At 41.8% G+C, this 20,418-nt stretch overlaps 3 protein-coding genes across 3 annotated transcripts in view; 1 reads left to right on the top strand and 2 right to left on the bottom strand.

The window, feature by feature from the left end:
• Positions 1–1,691: 1,691 nt before the first annotated feature.
• On the bottom strand, positions 1,692–9,632 carry cpsf2 (cleavage and polyadenylation specific factor 2). The gene is made up of 15 exons (XM_084560811.1): positions 9,411–9,632; positions 8,869–9,036; positions 8,624–8,783; positions 8,430–8,535; positions 7,692–7,821; positions 7,482–7,597; positions 7,197–7,384; positions 6,758–7,048; positions 6,475–6,575; positions 6,003–6,206; positions 5,760–5,912; positions 4,370–4,592; positions 3,923–4,237; positions 3,277–3,411; positions 1,692–1,920 (listed from the first exon to the last, which is right to left on the bottom strand). Exons 2-15 carry the CDS (start codon positions 9,015–9,017, stop codon positions 1,828–1,830), a joined length of 2,364 nt encoding a protein of 787 aa, XP_084416937.1. The 5' UTR covers positions 9,018–9,036; positions 9,411–9,632; the 3' UTR covers positions 1,692–1,827.
• A 1,746-nt stretch (positions 9,633–11,378) lies between these two features.
• Positions 11,379–17,408, bottom strand: riox1 (ribosomal oxygenase 1). Its single transcript, XM_084559874.1, has 15 exons — positions 17,308–17,408; positions 16,969–17,139; positions 16,712–16,851; positions 16,092–16,191; positions 15,432–15,545; positions 15,015–15,121; positions 14,812–14,919; positions 13,684–13,718; positions 13,419–13,597; positions 12,666–12,770; positions 12,443–12,584; positions 12,225–12,345; positions 12,035–12,134; positions 11,871–11,957; positions 11,379–11,779 (listed from the first exon to the last, which is right to left on the bottom strand). The coding sequence occupies exons 1-15, from the start codon at positions 17,395–17,397 to the stop codon at positions 11,720–11,722; spliced, it is 1,659 nt and encodes a 552-aa protein (XP_084416000.1). The 5' UTR covers positions 17,398–17,408; the 3' UTR covers positions 11,379–11,719.
• Positions 17,409–18,891: 1,483 nt separating this feature from the next.
• Positions 18,892–20,418, top strand: part of extl3 (exostosin-like glycosyltransferase 3) — a 34,320-nt gene continuing 32,793 nt past the window's right edge. Inside the window, exon 1 of the mRNA XM_084560974.1 lies at positions 18,892–19,077. The gene's annotated coding sequence lies outside the window, so the exon portion shown is untranslated. The remainder of the gene's footprint in view (positions 19,078–20,418) is intronic.

Below are 20,418 nucleotides of genomic sequence, written 5' to 3'. Positions count from 1 at the left end.
TCCCTCTTAAAAAGGGAATTTTTAATAGTGAGTGCTCTGGGAGTTTCAGGCTTCGGGTTATGTAAGGTGTCTTGAGACAGTATGGGTTGTTAGTGATGCTATATTATACCGTGAAATTTCACAGGAAATGGAATTATTTTCCCACAATGCAATGCTCTAAGGAAATTTAGAAGAAACATCGGCATATCTGTAGAGCACGGCTACAAAGTGTCTTCATATTGTCTAATTTTCTGTCCGTATGAAATAGTTACATGAATATTGTTCTGTATATTGGTAAACAAAGCATATGACAAAAAGCCATTTAAATTTTTTCCTAAACTGTATTAAGTCAAGCCTTAAAGAGGAATTACCGTTTTTTACAACCTGGACCTTATATCTGGCATAAAATACGATCGTTTACTCACCCATATAACTTTGGAGTCATTCGGACAATATTTTGATTCCAGGGAGCAAAGCGTATATCCATATAGTGGGAGTGACTGGGGCACCGAAACACAGCCTCTAAATAACGCATTATCTGCTGCGAAACTCGTTCATTTCACCAATATTTTGTTATGATAAGCTAGTGCTATTCCCCGTTGAGTCCAGAGTTACCTGTTATCATTATCTGGGGTCTGTAGATTAATTACTATTCATATAAATTACAGGTAAACAAGCTGACCGTCTCGGTCAGAGGTTAGTAGGTCAATCCACAGACCCCGGATGATGATAACAGGTAACTCCGTACTCAATGGGGAATAGCACTAGTGTATCATAACAAAATATTGGTGAAATGAACGAGTTTTGCGCCAGATAATGCGTTATTTAGAGGCTGCGTTTCGGTGCCCCAGTCACTCCCACTATATGGATATACGCAGTGCTCTGCTGGATCTAAATATCGTCCGAACGACTCCAAATGACACCAAAGTTATATGGGTGAGTAAATGATCGTATTTTATGCCAGAAATAAGGTCCAGATTGTAAAAAACGGTAATTCCCCTGTAATGAACTAATCTGTAACAATCCCCAAGCATTTCAGTTAACTTGACCAAAAAAATACGGTCACAAGATTTGGGCTTTACTACAGGATTCAATGTATGCCACTTTATTAGAAAATGCAAGCCGAGTGTCAGTTCATAATGCCCTCTAAAATGGCTTTAGTGGCGCAGAAAAGGAGCCTCTTGTGCTCGAAGTCTACTTCACGAAGAAATGCGAAAAGATTGATGCCTTATTCGACCCTATAGCTATCAGTGATGCCACAAAATGACTTCCCATTATCTCAGTTGAGTGCATACTACAGAGGTAAGTACTGAGTGTCTATTATATAAGCAGTAGGAGGGATATATCAGACAGCATCTAAAGAGGAGAATTCATTGCCAACGCTTGATACTTGATGGTGGATTCACATTTTAGTCAATGCTCACAATGTTCATTACTCGGCGCCGAGCTGTGGACACCTGACACAAAGGTTTCACAGTAGTTTGTGTTTGAAAAACGATCTCTTTTTAATGTTGGAACAGGGAGAAAAAATCTTTCTAAAGTATGTAACTGTACAGTGGTAGGAGCTGTCGGAGCCTCAGGGGTTGTAGAGTTTTGTTCACGCAGAGAGGTCAGTCCAGGGAAAGCATCTGTCTTTCACTTCATGGAGGTAAATTATTAAAAAAATGTTACCTGGGAAAAAAATATAAAAAAGGGGGAGAACGTACAACAAGATTTGCAGTGAAGAAGCCGGAGGAGCCCACGGAGCAGAGCTGCACTCGTCTCCTCGGGGTAAAGTCCTTGTAAAGGATTGTCTCTGTATTGCCATGGTATGCTGTGCTGCAGTGAGTCCTGCTGCTGCTGCTGCTGCTATACAACAGCATACTGCTGATACAGCAGCTCCCGGATCTTATAGTAGTCGTCACACAGGCAGCCTTCCAGGCCGATGCGTCCGGCCTCCGTCTGGACACAGAGAGCACAAAGATGCACGGGTCATCCAAGTCCTCCCACAACACCGTTAAACGAGCCTTGTACAGCAAACCGCTGACCTCTAGCAGCTAATATAAATATGTTCCCCACTCCTTCCTACTGATTAGTTGGATCAGTATCAAGACTCTCCAGCTAAACAGCACAAACACAAACCTCTTTAAGTCTCCGTGTTCTTTGATTCCATTTTCTGGGTTGCGTCTATTTTAAGTTCATGTCAATTATGCAGTTTGTTGTTAGTATCCTGGCTCACCCTTACTTTTCCTTTTACTTGAGATGTTAAGTTTTGTCTGTGTTTTTTTTTCCTTTCTTCTTTTAACGGAGGTCTTTTCATTTGGGATTTTTATATCCTACTTTAGGCAGGAAGTATTTGTTTCTTTTTGTGTCCCACTTTGTGTTAAGTAACCCTCAAAGAACGGATCCAATATCTATCCAAGTCTGCACTTAAAGGCGCCGCTGGCTCGAGATCCACAATCCATCATCAGACAAAGGGAGAAGCTCAATGTGTCAAACTCTGTATACTATATAAGTGAGTCTCACGGGGATGATTTTCATCTGTGGCTCACAGTCAGTCGAATGTAAGGCAATACACTGATCAGACATAACATTATGACCACCTTCCTAATATTGTGCAGGTCTCTCTTGTGCCTTCAAAACAGTTGTGACTCATCAGAGAATGGACATGGTCCTTCTGAGGGTGTCCTGTGGTGTCTAGCAACAGAATGTTGTTAGTGGGGGCCTTTGGGTCCTATGGGTTGAGGGGAAGGGCCTCTGTGGATCGTCCCACAGGCACTTGATTAGTGTGGGATCTAGTCAGTTTGGAGGCCAGGTCAACACCTTGTGCTGTTCTTCGTGTTTTTTTAGTTGTTCCTAAACCATTTTTGTGTGTATGCCTGTGTCCGGCTGCATCCTGCTGGGGATGGCTGCTGCCATCAAGGAGTGTCATTGCTATGGGGTGGAGGTGCCTGGTCTGGTCTGGTGTAAGTGAGTGCTACATGTCTAAGTAACATCCACAAGTTTCCCAGCAGAGTACTGAATTTTCATAAGATGTTATTTACTTCTCCTGTCAGTGGTCATAATGTTGTGGCTGATCCATGTAAATACGGTTTGTTGCAGTGATAAATAATTGTCCAAAAGCTGTTTCTAATGCCTTCAGCGATACAGTGGAGGTCTGAACTGAATACAGCAGGAAGGAGATGTAGCTCGACATTTTGATTGCAAGGTATTAGCAAATAAATAAATAAAAAGCTGGCGCCTTTGGCTAATGGTGAGTAGTGCTGTGAAAGAGCTGATGGATAGCGCGCTCAGTGAGCCAGGGGGAAGGACACTCACCCTGCGAACGGCCACCATGTTGTTGCATACGAGCACGCCTCCCACAAACTCGGCCTGGATGCCCTCTCTCAGCAGGACCTGCTTGAAGTCAGACAGACGAGGCTCGTTGATGAACACCGACTGATGCCCTGGAATCTGGAGGGAGAACAGAAGAGTCAGAACTGTTTATGCACCCTGCTGGATACAAACTATCACAATTATATTACAATCCCTTCTCAGGAACCTAGAGAGTGCTGTGGTTATCTGTCAGGGATGAACACTTTTTTGTGTCAAACCGCCTCAGGACATGAAAGAAATGGTTTTGGTCGACTCGCTTCAGCAGCAACTAGGGCCCAAAAAAAAAACATCTGTTTCATGAGCAAAATAAAGCCGAAAGGGAACAGAGCTTGAGCATATCTCATGTCTTAGTGGTCTAAAACAGCTCTGTGCCGTTCTGTATTCTGTTACGTGCTGATGTTTAGCATTTGACACTAAAAGGCTGTTTGTCTTGCATCATAGTTTGAACATGAGCAAGATTTTGTGACATCTCAACTGGTTTGGAGCCAGTCGTGGAAAGAAATGTGTCGCGTCCAACAGTTAAACTTTTAAAATAAACAATATTGCAGATTCACGGATACTCAGGCGTATCGCTGCAACATTTCCCCACCTCGTTTGGAGGCAGCGGCTCCAGCGTGGGAATGACGTCGCTCTCTTCGGACACCTCCTTCTCGTCCTCTCCAAACAGGCTCTTCATGGCGCGCTGCGCTGCCACCGCCGTGGTGCTGTGATCGATGCCAAGATCGGGGGCGACGTCCATGGCCAGCTCGCTGTCGTCCGCCTCCTCTTTCACACCCTCCTCCAGCATCACGCCGGTATCCACCTTCACCACGCGCATGTCCAGCACGCCATCAATCCAAGCTAGCTCCGTGTCTTTGGCCTTGCAGAACTGCAGAGAGCTCACCAGAGAGTCTTTCAGCCGCACCTTTATCAGGAAGAGACGAAACAGGATGAATAATCAGGCCCTGCTAGGACAGTTACTGAAGGGATAACATTATATTTAAAAACTAAAAAAGGCAAATAAACAAAAAATAAACAGGGCTTCACTGAGACTTACCTGGTAGATGTGCGTCTCACTCGTAGCGTCCACCGTTTCCTGCAGTTTAGGCGTGTAGACCTTGAGGTCTTTGCTGAAAGCCTTGCAGGATTCAGCCAGGTCCAGACTGGCCTCAGGTGGCCCGTGAACGATCACCAGCTGTCTGGGTTTCATCTGATTAATAATCTTCTTTATGGAGTCGCCGTCGGAACGGCCCTCGTAGTCTATGTACGTTATCCTCGCTCTGTGGACAAACGGAGACAGCGTGCTAATTAGCCCATCATAGCTGAACGTGAGATTCCTTGATACAGCTGCAGTTTATCCAGGAGAGGCGTGCTGACCGGACACAACCCTTTTTCAGCATCACTTAGCTTCATATTCAAACATTTACACTCATTCACAGCTGGAGGACATCCAGCACACTAGAGCAGCGTCTTGTACTGTGACTGTTGGCCTGTGACCAACTGCATTGAGAACAGAGAATAATACAGCATTATGGGTTTTTAAATTCTGTTGCGGCGTTCGTTCAAAATGGGCGGCGTGCAGCTTTATTGAGAACCACTCATGCTAAACCTTGGCCTCCTTTACAGTTTTCACACTGCTTTAGGTTCAGTGAAATTCACACGGTGGCTGGGTTTTGGACTTTGCGTTGCTGCAGTAACCAAAGGAGCAGCGCTAACGCAAACATGGTGGTTGCAAACTACATAATAAAATAAAGATCATACCTTAGTTGGTTGTTCTTAAATAACCATATCAATCAGGCAATTAATGCTAAAAAGGTACACACACAGGAAGAGTCTGGCAGGGTATCGAGTTTGACGCATCTCAGCTTTGAAGCGACGACCAATGGGAGCAGTTGACACAACTGCTTGACGTACGAAGCAAACACAGAGTTCCCTAAATGTTACAGTGAGAAAACACCCTCCGCAACTTTGGTACGACCAAATTCACCAAGCTGATAGCAGGCTAGGAGCGTCAGGGGAACACAGATGAAGCAGCGTCACTCTTTGCCTTTCAAACTGAGCAGCGACAGCAGGAAGAGCTAGCTCCGTTCATACGATAGCAATATATTCTTGCTCTGTTTGTTTTACTCAAAAACATTTGGGGTGGGAAATATGCAAGAGGGTTACCTAGGCAACCAGACATCCACTAGCAACCGACTGTCAGCTACAAAGCGATCGGAGACAATTGATTTGATTTATATGCGGGGCTTAAAGATCTCGCGTAAGTGCAATACATGGAAGCCAGGAAGGTGTAGAGTAAAGTTAATGAGCCCTCAGGGGCCCCTTAACGGCCCGGGGCCCACATGTAGTTAGTTGCATGACTGTCCACAGCAATGCACCCACCCACCGACTGTGAAGTGAACACACACAAAGATTCCTGGCGCTTATAGAAAAAGATGATCAATGACCTTATTTCAAGATTTTCCATGCTTGAGATGCATTTAGTGGGAACGACAGACAGATCCTGGTCCATGGGCTCGTCTCCGTTCGTCAACCCAGATTCCAGTTTGCTCTTCTCCTCCTCTGTGGCTTGCAGCTCAGGAACCAGGAACTCCTCTAGCCTTTGAAAGCACACAATTCATTTATTAATACTGGCAGCCAATTTACAGTTCGCTCCCTGCGCTTTGCACCCCTCGCCGACACTCTCATACCTGATGATTTCTCCATACTCGTCCCATTTGATTCTCTCCTCGTGCGTGGGGAACATGGGATACGACTTTTTGGCTTGTTTGAAGAAACTGCCTTTGCGGCTCCCCTCGCCCTTCATCATCAAGTCGTGGTGTTTGGTTTTCACGGCGGCTGGCTGATCCAGATCGTCGTCCATATCGCTCTCGTCACTGGAGTCCACATCCACCCTGCAAACACAGAAAATTAGCATTAATTCTGTACACACCAATTTCTCTGAGATCAGACAGCACGTTGTTGCTCAGGAGTATAAATGTTGTCTTAACTGTGCCTTGAATCAACTCCCATCAACAGATTTCCATTTAAACATCCTATTATAGACTCGCAGTTTGGACCACAGTTTGTTTTTTTGTTTAATTTGCTGTTTTAGCTGATCAAACATTTTGTAACAGCAACAGGCATTAAGCATCACCGGAGAAATTTTCCACTGGGACTTACTCTTTTGCTTGTTCAAGTTTTTTAGCTGCTTCTTTCTTTATTTTATCCTTTTCAAGGAATTCGTCCAGCTCCTTGCCTTCAAGCTTCACTCTTTTCCTCACCTGTCGTAATGAGAAAGAGTGAAACACAGATATGGTGTAAATGACAGAATGACACATTTTGTTCCTGCCTTAGCTGGGTCTCAATGTGAGAGACGGGAGCTTCCCGTGGGGCAAATGCTGCGTGACGAGATAAATCACCACCCTCTGTCATAGTAAATCAACACAGCGACTCCTGCTCTCACCTCCAGATCCAGCATCTTTTCTCCAGGGTTGTCTATGAGGTAGCGGGCTAAGGTCCCCGGTGTGGTGCGGTACGTTAGGATGATGGAGTTTTTGGCGCTTTGGCACCACTGGATGAAAAGTTCCCGGGAAAAGCCGGACTCGAGGTCTGGCTGGCTGCAAAGCACCACCTTGGGACTGGGCACGCGGGCCAGGTCGGCCAGACTGTGGCAAAGAGTCAAGTGTCGGAACTGGAAGGGGTTGTTTCTCTTGTCCTCAAAACACCTCATGAGTTTGTCGCTCATCCACTCCACCTACAGAAAATGAGTAGTTAATTAGTTAACAGCTGAAAGGGAAACATGAATTAAACTACAATTATTGTTTTTACTGACAAATGAAATGGACTGGTAAATCTGAACAGTACAGTTTGTTTCCTCAAGCGTGGCAATCAGTGAATGATACCTGAGACTTGGAGAACTCCACCACATTGTAGCTGACATTGTTTAGCAACGCTAGCGGGTAAGCTCCCAGCCCAGCATCCTTTGTCCTCCAAATCTGGTCCAGGAGCTGAGCCAGCTCCAGCACACGCCCAGCTGTATCCACGGCGATAAGGACATTACCGTCCCCACGTAGCGTCTCCATTACATTGGCTTTGGGAGGGGAAAAAGGGAAATAAAAACAAACCGCATTATAAACCTGAGGAGTGAACATGCAAGGCTGGGTCCATAGTGTCCTGTTTATACTTACTTAGTAGCTGCTCATCTCTTTGTTTGCGACGCGGTTGTACATACGCAGCATTGAAGGAATCTGTAATCAGCAAGGACGGACGACTAATGCTCTCCAACGAGCAGCCGTTGAGGTGGCTAAAACAGAGAGCAAAACAGTTCACAAACCAAGGAACAAACGAAAAACAAAACTCAACTTCATGTGCATGTTTTTTTTTTTTTGTCTGCATACATTTCTCTCTTATGGTTGAAGTCCACAGCGTATACAATCTCCTCCTCCCCGTCCTTCACAATTTTCCATATGGTGCCTCCAATCATGTGTCCAGCAGGGAGAGGAGTGATAGAGAGGCCGTGTCCTTTTCCTGTCAGGTAAAAGCAGATTATATGTCAAGCATAACTCAGCTGTTTTACAAAAGCTCGACTACTTCCTGTACAAACTGTACTGCATTCTAATACAACAGTCCCACACAAAATCCACTTTCAGTACTGTTATAGTGTTCATTTTATGTTAAAACAGCATGGTAATTCAACTGTCTGATCATTGTGGAGGATGTAGTTTGTGGTGCTGTTAAACTACATTGAATTAAACACTAAAGTGTGTCTGTTATTTAGCCTAGCCCACTGACTGAAATGGGGTTGTCAAAATAATAGAACACAATAAAAAACAGACTACAAAATGAAAACATGACAACATGAAGCTAAGACTTAGATCAGAACTGTTCCATTAGAATTAATTAGTTTTTCATCAGTGAACCGAACTACACATATATGTAAGAACACTGTAAAAAGAAAATTTTTATTTTTATCTCTGGTGCACACGTATATATAGACATTACTATATTTTCTTACTGGCTTATTCTATTTCTGCTGTGCTACTTTTGAATCTCCCATTAGTAGAACGATAAAAGGACATCATATCTTATTTTAAATTGTGGTGACTCCTGACCTGTGACGGCTGAGGCTAACTCACCTTTCAAATTGACAATCTGAGAGTATTTCAGCTGCTGGATTTTATCAAAAGCACAATCCACGTCATCGAGGGTGAAGAGTTTGAAATCTTCGCTGTTGTTTCGAGACTAAAAAACAAACAGAACATTTGAGAATACAATTGTAAGCATGCAAGAAAGAAAGCCTGCTACATCATTTCCTACACCTGCGTCTTACCTGATACAGATCATACATGAACATCTGACCCATCTTGTAGACAGGAATGGTGGCATAGATAGTGCAGTTTAGACCCAGTTTGCCCACAGCATACGGCAGAGCTCCCAGGTGTATGGGGTCAGGGTGGGAGAGAAGCACGGCATCAACCTGATGAACATATCTGGAGGAGAAAAAGACATCACACCTGTTTAAAATAACAGAATGTGGGGATATTTATGCACTTGGAAGGTGGATCTCGTACATACCGTTTCATAGCATCAATGATGTCCATTGAGAAGTTCTCATCCCAGCCACAGTCCAGGAGGAAGCGGAACTCATCCACCTGCAGCAGGTAGCAAAGGGCGGACTCCTCCTGAACCCCTGACACGGCGGTCAGTTTAATAATGGACGTCATTTTTTCTTCAGTTGTCACACTGAAAGAGTAGTTAAGTTTGCATGTTAGTTAACAACGCAAACACCATAACAGGAGCTACTTCCGCTGTTTGTGTGTATTTAATTACGACTGCCCACAATACCCATTCATTTCAATGAATCACATCAACAAAGAAAACGAACCAAAACTTGTTTAAATTTGAAATAGCATTGTACAGATTGGGTTAATAGCTCAGTGTTGCATAAATCCGGTCCGTGTTGCATGTAGCTGGCTATACGAAGAGTAAATGTTTTCGAAATAAACAGTTTTGCTAGCTACAGCTAGCCGCAGTCAGCTACGTTAGCATCCCGGTAAAGTCTGTTTAGCATGGTAGCAACGTGTTAGCTCGTGGATGTAAGGGAACTTAAAGCATACCATTAAGTTTAAGATAATATAAGGTCTCTCCGTCTGACATAGAAACAGTTAATTTGACTTTATATAGTTCCAATATTAAGACATTTTGGCTAGCTCTTTCTCAACACACACTTGAGTAGCGGACATGTTTGCCGCCGCATCATGTGTCAAAGGGTAACGGAGCGTACCATGTATAGCGGTGTTGGTACAAAAACATTTATGTCAAATTATCAAATGCTCTCTTTTCACACTATATTTGGGTAAAGTCTAATTTAATCTAATATTTATGGTTCATATTTGCTATTCATACTTGTATTTAATGATCTACCACACGGCACAGGACAGTAATATTAGTATTTAAATTATTTGAAATAACCTCAGCGCAGTTGCACAGTTGGTAGAGTCCAATGTCCTTCTCTTGCTGAATGAAGACCTGAAGGCCACGGCTAGGTGTAAACAGAAGGTGAATATAAGACAACTTATTGTTGTGTGTGTCTTTATTGTTGGATATACTGTTCTCTAACGCGTTTCCTATGCTAAACAAACCATAACCATTTTAATAAAGAAACCGTCCTCCAGTAAAAACCTGATACCTATTTCGAATGCTAACAAGCTAACAGGCTAGCTAGCCAATCGCTGCTGGCAACTTAATGCTAGACTTTGCGGGTTGTTATAATGCAATGCTTGTATGTCGTCTATCGTAACTAAAGTTTGCCTATGAAACTTGTCAAATTTACGTTTACTTATGAAATCAGACTCATACACGATCTAAATAGGACCAAGCGATCTCGAGTATAAATCACTAGTTTTGTGTATTGAAGTTAAAGATGGAGTGATGGTAAAGTAACTGGTCTTCCTGTCAGGTGTCCAGGTTGGATGACATTTTTGAATTAATCATTTAACTCAGATTTAGTAAAACACAACAATTTGCGAAGGATTACAGCGACTTTCTGATTCAGTGACTGACAGAGAACCCTGTCTGGTATGGATCTACATTTTCAGCAAATGCATTAAATATCTTCTGGCCTATGTGATGCTGATGACTGAAAGTAAAAACATTTGCACATTTCCTTATTGTGCAAATGTTTCTACAAAGAGAAGATGGGCTGGCATGCACAGCAGATAATCTATAGAAGTGTTTCAATATTATTTTGTCTGTATTAAAGACTCCCAAGTGCCAGCATAACGGTTGCTTTAAATCAGAGCCACAGAATTTACAGTATCTTCTCCTTCTTTCTCTAGGAATCATGGTGAACTTTATAGCATTTGCCCGGGAGTATTATGCGCTCACGTTTGTGCCCATTGGCTTTGTGATCGGATGGTACCTTGACAAACAACAGGACAAGAAGCTGACGGCTTTCAGGAACAAGAGCGCTTTGTTCAGCAGGTGAGAAAAATAATCGTGCATCACTTAAAATAATACACAGTTAAAAAAATATCCCCCAAATAATATTTTACCTACAGTTGGAAATTAGCACTCAGCATTTGGGAGGACACAAACCAAGTAACCACAAGCTAAATACAGCACAAGTTCTGTGTCTAAACCGGAGCTCATGAATGTCAAGTTTAAAACCAATTAAAAGTGTTTAACGTAAAAATGTTAAGTAACTTCCTCTTGCAATATCCACAATCTACAAATATGCAAATCTTTTTCATCTCAAAACTTTAACCATCAGAATATAAATGTCTTCTACATCCCCGGAAGTCCATTCTCAATGTATCTGCTAAGTAAGGCTCCAGGTTTCCACATCACGCTTGTGCGAGATTGGCTCCCGAATAAGTGGTGCATGTAACCATGACAACAGTCTTTTGCCATTGAACTCAAAAGATCTGAGAACAATAACGCTGACCAGAACAAGTTGAAGGTTACTTTAGAGATGTTGCCTTTGATCACGGTATAAAGCACTCCAGTCAGAATCTATTTCTCATTTCTTCTCTGCAGAGAGCTGAAGCCTGGCGAGGAGGTGACCTGGAAGTAGACCGACCTCTGCATGGAACATCCTGCTGCCCGTGGTGTAAATGTTTGATCGCTGGTCCACATTAATTTAAAAAAATAATAAATAAAAAAATCCTGTATCTATGCTGTTGAGTTGTATCAACCAATAATAAACATGCTCTTTCCCAACAAAATAATTCGGTACTCGTCAGTGATTTTGGTTGCATAAAACATGATTTATTTGAAGTTGCTCTTGCAAATTCAAAAATGGATTGTGAAGTTTCAGTAATGAAGACATCTGGGTGCAGAAGTGTTTTGCATGAAGGATCTTATTTTGTAGGAAAATCATTTGAATATGTTCATGCAGTCGGCATGACTGAAGAATCTGTGGCCACTACAGAGGCTGTGCAGTGTGGATTATCCCCTTCTCAAAAAGCAGTTCAGCCAGAACAATCTAGGGGGAAAAAAATTAAATAAAAACATCAAGCAAACAATTTAAACCACTGATTTCACAGAACTGACAGCGTCTGAATGTCGACACGTACCCTGTCCTGCACAGAATCGCACGGCAAGCTTTCTACCGTCACGAAGTTGGGATATGAATGGATCAGAAACTCGATGGCATCTGTGTGCTGAAAGAAAATACATCACCTTAACGTCGTCATTGGGACACTGTGTGCAAAACATGAGATTCGATACCGATCTCTACCTCTGCTTTCACTTCAAAACTCTTGGGCTCCTCTTTGTGGTAAACTCTGGAGTTTTCTGAGGTGTAGTAAAGCTCAATAGTGCCTCCGTCACTGCATAACCTGGCAACGGAGGAGGCACCTGATTACATTTCATTGTAAGTCAATGGGTTACTGATTCTTGTCAAGAGAAACTGTCACTACTAGTATTACCTGGCACATCCAGCACGAAGAAGTCTGACTTGTGTTTTGGTGGTGATGTGCATACCCACACCCTTAACTTGTCCACCGGCCCACCTTGCTGGAGCACCTTGCACGCTGCTGGCCAATTCCTCTGCGGGGCGATGGCATGAATTACTTTTAATCAAAAGCAGCACACATCTAAAATGTTGCTTTAATGTTATGTAATTAATATAACTCCCATTACTTACCCGGAGTGAGCATGGGAGGCAGGCAGTCGTGGAGGAACTCTCTGGCTTTCTGATCGACTGCGGCGTCCACTGGAGCGAAATTCGCCAGCCTCTTCATCAGGCTCTCGATGCGTGAGAAGAATTTCCCCCTGCGTGGGTCCTCCTGCACGACAACAACTTCGGTCGTTAGTGGTTTAAGAAGACACCGATGTGTAAAACAAATGAACCGTGAATGCATAATTACCTTGTCAGAGTTCTGTACTCCCATATACGTCAGGTAATCCAGCGGTAAACCCCTTCTGTAGTCCACGTCCTCCTCCATAGCGATCTCCAGTGCTGCTGGGACCACCTTAAAGAAGAAAGTAAAATATGAAGACCTTTTTGTGAATATAACCACTCGACTGTGAAGGCGGTGTTTGTAATTAGACAATCCCAGGGCTTACTGTTTGTCTTCTGCATCGTTTGTAACCAGGAGCAAGAAATCCTTAGCTTTTATTTTCCAGTGGCAGATATACTACTGCAGTTTGCATCAGTGAGGCATATTAAACAGTCAGCGGATAAGCCGTCATAAACTGGAATTACTTCAAATAAAACTTGCGCTGCTGCAGCCACAGACATAAATTTTATAATTTCCCGTGCAAATGTATTTTAATGATGCAACAACGTAATGCCAGAACGTCCTAGGATTCAAATGTGCTGTGGGCCTTTCTGTGCTGAATTTGCATATCCTCCCTGTGCCTGTGTGGGTTTTGTCCATGTGCTCAGGCTTCCTCCCACAATCCAAACACATGCATGCTAGGATTCTAAATTGACTGCAGGTCTGAGTGTGAATGGTTGTTTGCCTTTCTGCGATAACCCTGTGATAGACTGGCAAATTACATCTCTAATGCAAAACCAATGTTTCTTGTAAGCCGTGGCTAACGTACCCTTCTGTGAACTATGTAGGTTTCTAAATATACAGATTGTGTCTTTATCTACACAGAAATCAGTGTTTCACCTTCCGCAGCAGATCTCCCCAGCTGTTCTTCTGGTAGGAGGAGATGGTGATGTGCAGGGAGTGCGCGTCGGGCAGGCAGTCGCCCTGATGGATGAAGCCCCGAGGAAAGTAGAGGAGATCGCCGGCTTCTACCACCACGTCCAGGATCGGCTTCCCGATGTCTTTCTGGTTGAAGTTTGCTGAAGAGGAGAGATGTTGTATCTGAGAAATGTCTGCAAACACTTTCAATAATAATTCAAGACTTTACATAATATATTTTACTCACGACTTGAAAGCACGGGCAAGACCTCTTCGTCTGATCTGAAATGTAAAAAGAAACAACAATTGTGCATAACAGTTCGGAATAGACCAGCAGTGATGTGGAAACAGGAAACCACTAAATGTTAAATTCCTTGTAGAGATGGCAGGCAAAAAAAAAAACTTTGACGCCGTGAAGAGAGTGGGTACCAAGCTGAACTAATCTCAACTTTGAGGCTACGGACAATGGGAGCAACTAGTACCGTAGATGACGCAGGCAGATTTCCCCTAACGTTTACCCCAAGGAAACGCACTTTGGTTTCTACCGCCAAATTTAACATGCTGATAGCTGGTTTGAAGCATCGGCATTGACGGTATTTTCTTTTCAAATAGAGAGCTGTCAATATTTATACAGTCCGCTTGTTTCACTAGGCAACAAGTGGACGTGAAATGTGAAACGTCCACTAACGTCCACCAAGGACCAACTGTCAGCTACAGAAAGCAGAGAGCAAATCGCTCAGTATTTGGAAGCAGCTTTACTGTACCTGATATATACTACAACTTACTTGTAGTATGAGTTTATTGGTTCCATGATTGACTCTTTTTGTGCTTGAGTAAATCATTCAGAGCTTGTCTCACTTTGAAACATGCAAAAGGGTTACCTAGGCAACCAGAGGCTGGAACGTCCACTGGGGACCAAATATCAGGAAAATTACTTATTCCTAATAGACCCCCTTTTGTGTTACTGAACATGATGACGTTTTTAAGTGGGTGGGGCTTAGCTGGAGGCAAAACAATCCACAGGAATATGTTAGTTAACTCTAGACTTACAGTTTGTGTAGGCTTGTTTTTGACAATGGTGGAAGAAAACGCATGTTTTTTTACATGAATATGTAAACAAATGTATATGTATATGTCACTCATTCCCCAGGACCGAGAGTGTTACTTAAAAGGGTTTACATTAATAGACGGGACCAGACTGGCCTACCGGTACGCAGCTTCCTATTCTGCTTTTGCCTCCAGCTAACCCCAGTGGCGTACTCGTGACGTAGGCCATAAAAGGGTCTATATTACCTAATATATACCATATATAACTGATTGACGACATTGGCTTTAATCCGATAAATTAAAACATAGCCGGTTTGATAAATTTCACCTTGGGTTGTACACTCGCCAGTGTTTCTTCCCCTCCAGCTGAACCACAAACGCCTCAATGTCGTCGTAATGCGGCGCAAAGCCTTGTGTTCCGGGCGGGGTCAGGTATCTGGTTAAAGGAAAATGAACAGTTTTAATATCAAAACAAAGGGTTTTTTTCAGCTGCAGGTATTTTATTTTTTTGTACAGTTACTGAACACCTACACGTTGGCTCCTGCCATGCTGCCAAACTGCTCCTGGAGGATGGACAGCACGTTCCACACTGTGGAGGAGAAAGCCTGAGGATTCAGCATGCGCAGGGAGCAGCCGCTCTGGGAAATGGAGATACCAGGATGATGATGTGCAGATGGTGCACTGACACGGCTAATGCACCGAACAGATAATGTCTAGCTTGCAGCACTGAAGATGTTTAATCTTATATTATGCTTAATACTTAAATATTTATCTGACATAATAATGTCAAAAATATGACAATGTGAATAAAGTTAAATGACTTCCAGAGACAAAGTCGCTGCAACAAATAAGCTACAAAAGGCCAAATGTAAAGAATGTAAACAGGACCTCAAACCTTCCATTAGAAGTAATAATAACAATAATAGGCCTGAATCTCTGTGACCTTACCTCGTAGAAATCCCACACAGTGAACGGCAGAGCTCTCCCTGGAGGATTGTGCGTCTCTCTCTTGCCATTAGTGTAGCTTGTGACATCCAGGTTGACCCCAAAATGAACATCCTCCTTTAATTACACAAAAATATTTGTGATTTAAGTCTTTTGGGACTTGAACTCTACATTTTAATTCTGATCTTGTCTTGATAAGTATTAGTCTGTGTAATTAGAAGTTTAAAAGGATATTAATGTCTGTAATCGTTGTTCAGTAAACTCAAGATTTATGTGGCTCATCCACAAAACAGGACAATCATAGAAGTGCCAATAAAATCTGATCTATGATAAGTAGTAGAGACGTAAAGGAAAAATTGGCCACACTTCAATATGTGTTTACGTCTTGAAGTAATATTGTCATCCCATTGTCATTGCAGAGTATTCTGATATGGTGCAGAGCTACTGTTCCATAAAACACAGCATGGAAACAGTCTGGCCTTTGTTTATTCAGCCAATTTTCCACATTAAAAAGAGGAACGTACACTGCCCGGCCAAAAAAACAGTCGCTACCAAAAGAAAAGTCACACACTCTAATATTTCGCTGGACCGCCTTTAGCTTTGATTACTGCAGACAAATTTAATTTTTTTAAATGCACAAAATACAAACTTTCCGATCCTTACCTCTCTCAATATGCGGTCAAACTCGGCTGTGGAGAACAGTCCCTGGTAGTAATGTCGATTCTTGCGCTGGACAAAGATGGGCTTCTTTTCCCACGTTTCCCTTAAGACAGAACACGAAATAAAACGTTATCTGAAGAACTGATATTAAATGCAGAGCTGGAGGTTTTCTAATATTCTTTATTTTATTATTTTTTTGGGGGGCATATTTTCAGGTATCCCCATCTTGCCAATAAATCCAGTGTCAGTGATGTTTACAATGATCGGCTTTAGTTGAATCTGTTTGCGGTGAATGTTGTCTCATTTACATATACCAACAAAGACGAAGTAAATAACGGACACATCTATTTGTATACCACAGCACAGTTCAACAGCACAACAAGTTGCAACCTCTAAAATGTCCCTCAACACCTCTCTAAAACATATTCAACCAAAAAGTAACATGATATCCTTCAATAACGTTAAAATTATCATGAATAATTTTAGCAAGACATTAAACTGACAGCAGTGTGTATTTGCGATCAACAAGAACCTCTGAGTATTTACAGCTGTAGAGAGAAAAGGATGCCTTAATGTCCAGCACATCCAGATTAATGACCCAGCAGACAGAAACACTTCAGTACCTGAAAAAGGAAGTGGCGGGAATGGGGCTGATGAGCCACTGGAACAGCTCGCTCGCCCTCTCCTTGCTGTTGTTGACCTTTGACAGGCCGGTCAGCAGATCTTCTAGAGACTCACCATTTACATCTGCACACTTCTCCTTCTGAAACATTAGTGTTTTCAGGTTTAGAAGAAATAACAAGAGTATTGCTTTAGGGAATAATAATAAAAATAATTAAAAAAAAACATGTTAACATTGTGTACATGAGCAGGTACTCACTGGTGCATCTGTATTTTTCTTAAGGCTCTTCTCTTTTTGTGCAGACTTCAGCTGCTTCTTTTTCATCATCTTCTTCTCAGCTTTCATTTTGGGTTTAAGTACTTTCACATTAGCGGGTTCAGGCTCATTGTGCCTTTTCTTCTTCTTCTTCTTTTTCTCCTTAGCTTCCACCTAAATAAACACAGGTTAATGAAATGTCAAACAATGCTTTGGTGCCAGACAGTTAAGAGGACTGATGTCGCTGCAGTACTACTCCCTGCTACATTTGTGACAAACAAAAAGTCTATGACCTCGTCGTGCACTAAGTCAGTAAATATAACATTATTTTAACATGTAAACCTGTGATGGAGGCCTCTTAGCAGGAGGAGGCTTCTGGTCTGCCGGCAAAGTTTGATACAAGGCAAAAGCTGACATGTGTTTTGTCTCCATGGTCCAAAGTGTACGTCATACGGCTGCGACGGCAACCAGCAGTTTCTTCTCTTCTTCTACGGCTGTTGTTAAATGACTCACTACCGCCACCCATAGAGTAGTACGGACGTTGCAATATAAGAAACATTTGCAAGAACCTTTGGTGTACTTTAACCCCCCCGTGTTATGCTCGTTTTGTCAGGTACGGCAATTTTAAACAAGCAAGAGCAATGGTTTATAAAGTCAGTCTTGTTATCTAAGTCTGTTTGTTTAGTCATATTCCCAGCTTGACAGAATTATAAAAATCAACTCCCTTATAAAAGAAAATACCGCACGAACAGTTGAGGTATAGTGTGCTAATGAAATGTATTTGATTTTAAGGATTTAAAAATGTACGAATTTGCATTCACAATATAATATAATATAATATAATATAATATAATATAATATAATATAATATAATATGACAGTTATCTGCACCTTACTGCACCTTTGCACTTACTGGGTAAATCCAAGCTGAAACCATACATTGCACTGTTGTACATAGACTAGATTTCTATTTACTCACTATATTTATATATATATAGACAGATAGATAGATAGATAGATAGATAGATAGATAGATAGATAGATAGATAGATAGATAGATAGGTTTTATTTGTCACATGCACAGTTATACATAGTACAATGGACAGTGAAATGTATTGTCGTACCTGCAGCCAGTAGTAAAAAAATACAAGTACTACAGTAAAACAGTAGTTTACACACAAGGTAAGCAATATAAGTGTAATGGTCACCGAGAGAAATAGAATAAAAATATAGACTGTAATATAGAATAAAATATCGACTGTAAGACTCAAGTGTAAACTTAGAGGGGGGTGAGTAGTTGTATATGTACATACATTTACAGTATTTAGCAGCTACATGAATGTTTACTTTTTAATTCTTATGTGTGTGAGAGAGAGAGAGAGAAACGGTTTTTTTCCCCGATTTTTCTGTATGTCGTGAACATACTGAGAAACTGACAATAAAGAAATCTTGAATCTTGAATTTTTATATAATATAATATACTTTGATTGTTTGTGGGGTTTAGATTTGAGGCTGCCACCAACTGTTATCAATTGGCGTATGAATTAAAAAAAGAAAACAAGTAAATAAGCTAACTAGCAACTACAAAGACTGTCAAAGATGACCCAAAAACCATGAATGAATGAGTTGATTAATTAACTGGCAATTGTTACCATGGAAGTTTTTATAAATTGACTACTGAGCTACTTAAATTGGTAAAATAAGTGATTAAAACATCAACATTTTAATCAGTTAATACATTATTTAAAAATAAAATATAGCTAAATCAATCATTTTTTTAGTTTATTAATCATTTAAAAGCGCACGTCCACACTGAACACCAGGTGGCGCTGTTTTCTCGTCCTGCACGTTCTTCAACTGCACACAGTTATCAACACCGTTTCCCACGATGCCTTGCGGCGTGCAGTCGCTGCTGTTTGTCCAGCCGTCGCTCCAACAATGCAGCTTTTAATGGTGCTGTGAGCGGGGCGAGATGGAAACGCTGCAACGCCGCGGGCTTGTCCGGAGACCGTAGTCGTGCATATTCACACGCTTCGGGATTTTTTTCGGTTTGCCAAACCTTTCGGGCGGCTTTGACTCAGTTTTCAGGGGACCCCGGACTATTCTGCTGCGGTGAGTAGCCGCTGAAGCTAACGTTGGGTCTGCCAGTGTAGTACGGAGCAAATGCATTTTGTTGTGACCACTGCTGGCTAGCAGGCTAGCTAATTGGCCAGATGAAACATATGGCTCCTTGTGTCTTTTCCCTTTTACCCCTTCTCCACCTTTAACAGTATATACACATCGTCTTTATTGTGTTATAATGTGCAACTGGTCTAATTTTGGGGAAAAAAACGGCAGTTGAGTCGATTTCTGTGTCCGTTGCAAGTCGTGAGTCTGTTTTGCTTTGATCCCGGTTGAAGCACACGTCAACCGAGCCGGTGTAGTTTTGAGCTCTGCCGTGATTTAGTCTGAATTTGGCAGCCCCCCCCGTTCCCCAAATATGTTCCGGCTAGAAATGCATTTTAATTCACACATACATTACATATTAGTGGCTCGCAGCACCACAATATGCAGCTTTTTAAGCGCGAGTAGAATCTTACACCAAACTCCATTTAAAAAAACTGCACATTTAATGACGACCCGCTTACCGGTAAACTCGCATGCTCGGGATTGAAAATGTATGCCTGTATTTAAAAGAAACATGCTCTCATTGTTAATACACCGCCGAAAGTTTAACATCATATCCGACATCACGTTACATTTTAATATTGTGTATGTAAACATGCTATTATAATTGGAAAATCGGTTATAAAACAAAGGATTTAGAAATAAATGTAAAGAAATGTACAATAGATTAGGTTTGCCACTAGAAAAGGATGCTTTTTAAAACATTTTTTTTTTTTTACATAATATTCAAAGTGACCTTCACTCCTTGATCTTATAATTGATTCAGTGTTTCACTCCATTAAACATTATTGATTCTTTGTAATATGGTTTAAATTTGGGCTTGGACATAAAGTGAGGGCACACTTTATATATTAGACACAAACTGTGATGTCTAAAATAAAAATAAAGTAGATTTGGCACCTTTCAAGTTCTAAAAGCCAAACGTTATTATCTCCAACGGAGAATATAAGTTGAATCGGGTGAGCAAGCTCCCTGCGGATTGGTGAATATAACAGAGTGACTGCCATTAAAGCAAGGCTTAGCAAGTTTGTGGTAAGCCTGCGCTTTACTGCCCGGGGGAATGCTTTTAGAACATGTTTCAGTAACCAGGAAACCAATTTTCAATCACATTTCTAAGCCCCAAGTAATAGCTGGTTCATCAGAGTCGCTGTCGTCCCGGCGCTGTGAGGTCAGTTCATCACATGCCTTTTTTATTCTCGACGGGGTCTTGGTTTTGCCAAATCGGTAAACAAGTCACGGTTAATGAGTTGAAGATGTGGTAGTTGGATTACACATGATGTGACTCTC

This window comes from Chelon labrosus (genome assembly GCF_963514085.1).
Source record: "Chelon labrosus genome assembly, chromosome: 14".
Taxonomy (NCBI): Eukaryota; Metazoa; Chordata; class Actinopteri; order Mugiliformes; family Mugilidae; genus Chelon; species Chelon labrosus.
Note: the sequence above shows the minus strand (reverse complement) of the source record. Positions and strands in the feature narration are given on the sequence as shown.

What these genes read in the sequence shown, in the direction of transcription:
- riox1 (XM_084559874.1), bottom strand. Translation starts at nt 17,397, where the DNA reads ATGGAGACAAAACACATGTCAGCTTTTGCCTTGTATCAAACTTTGCCG. An exon ending in CTGTGTGGGATTTCTACGAG is followed by an intron (nt 15,122 to 15,431) that starts GTAAGGTCACAG and finishes TCCATTTCCCAG; the next exon opens with AGCGGCTGCTCCCTGCGCAT. An exon ending in CTTCGTGCTGGATGTGCCAG is followed by an intron (nt 12,135 to 12,224) that starts GTAATACTAGTA and finishes CTCCGTTGCCAG; the next exon opens with GTTATGCAGTGACGGAGGCA.
- cpsf2 (XM_084560811.1), bottom strand. Translation starts at nt 9,017, where the DNA reads ATGACGTCCATTATTAAACTGACCGCCGTGTCAGGGGTTCAGGAGGAG. An exon ending in GAGTATGGAGAAATCATCAG is followed by an intron (nt 5,913 to 6,002) that starts GTATGAGAGTGT and finishes GTGCTTTCAAAG; the next exon opens with GCTAGAGGAGTTCCTGGTTC. An exon ending in GTGAGACGCACATCTACCAG is followed by an intron (nt 4,238 to 4,369) that starts GTAAGTCTCAGT and finishes TTCCTGATAAAG; the next exon opens with GTGCGGCTGAAAGACTCTCT.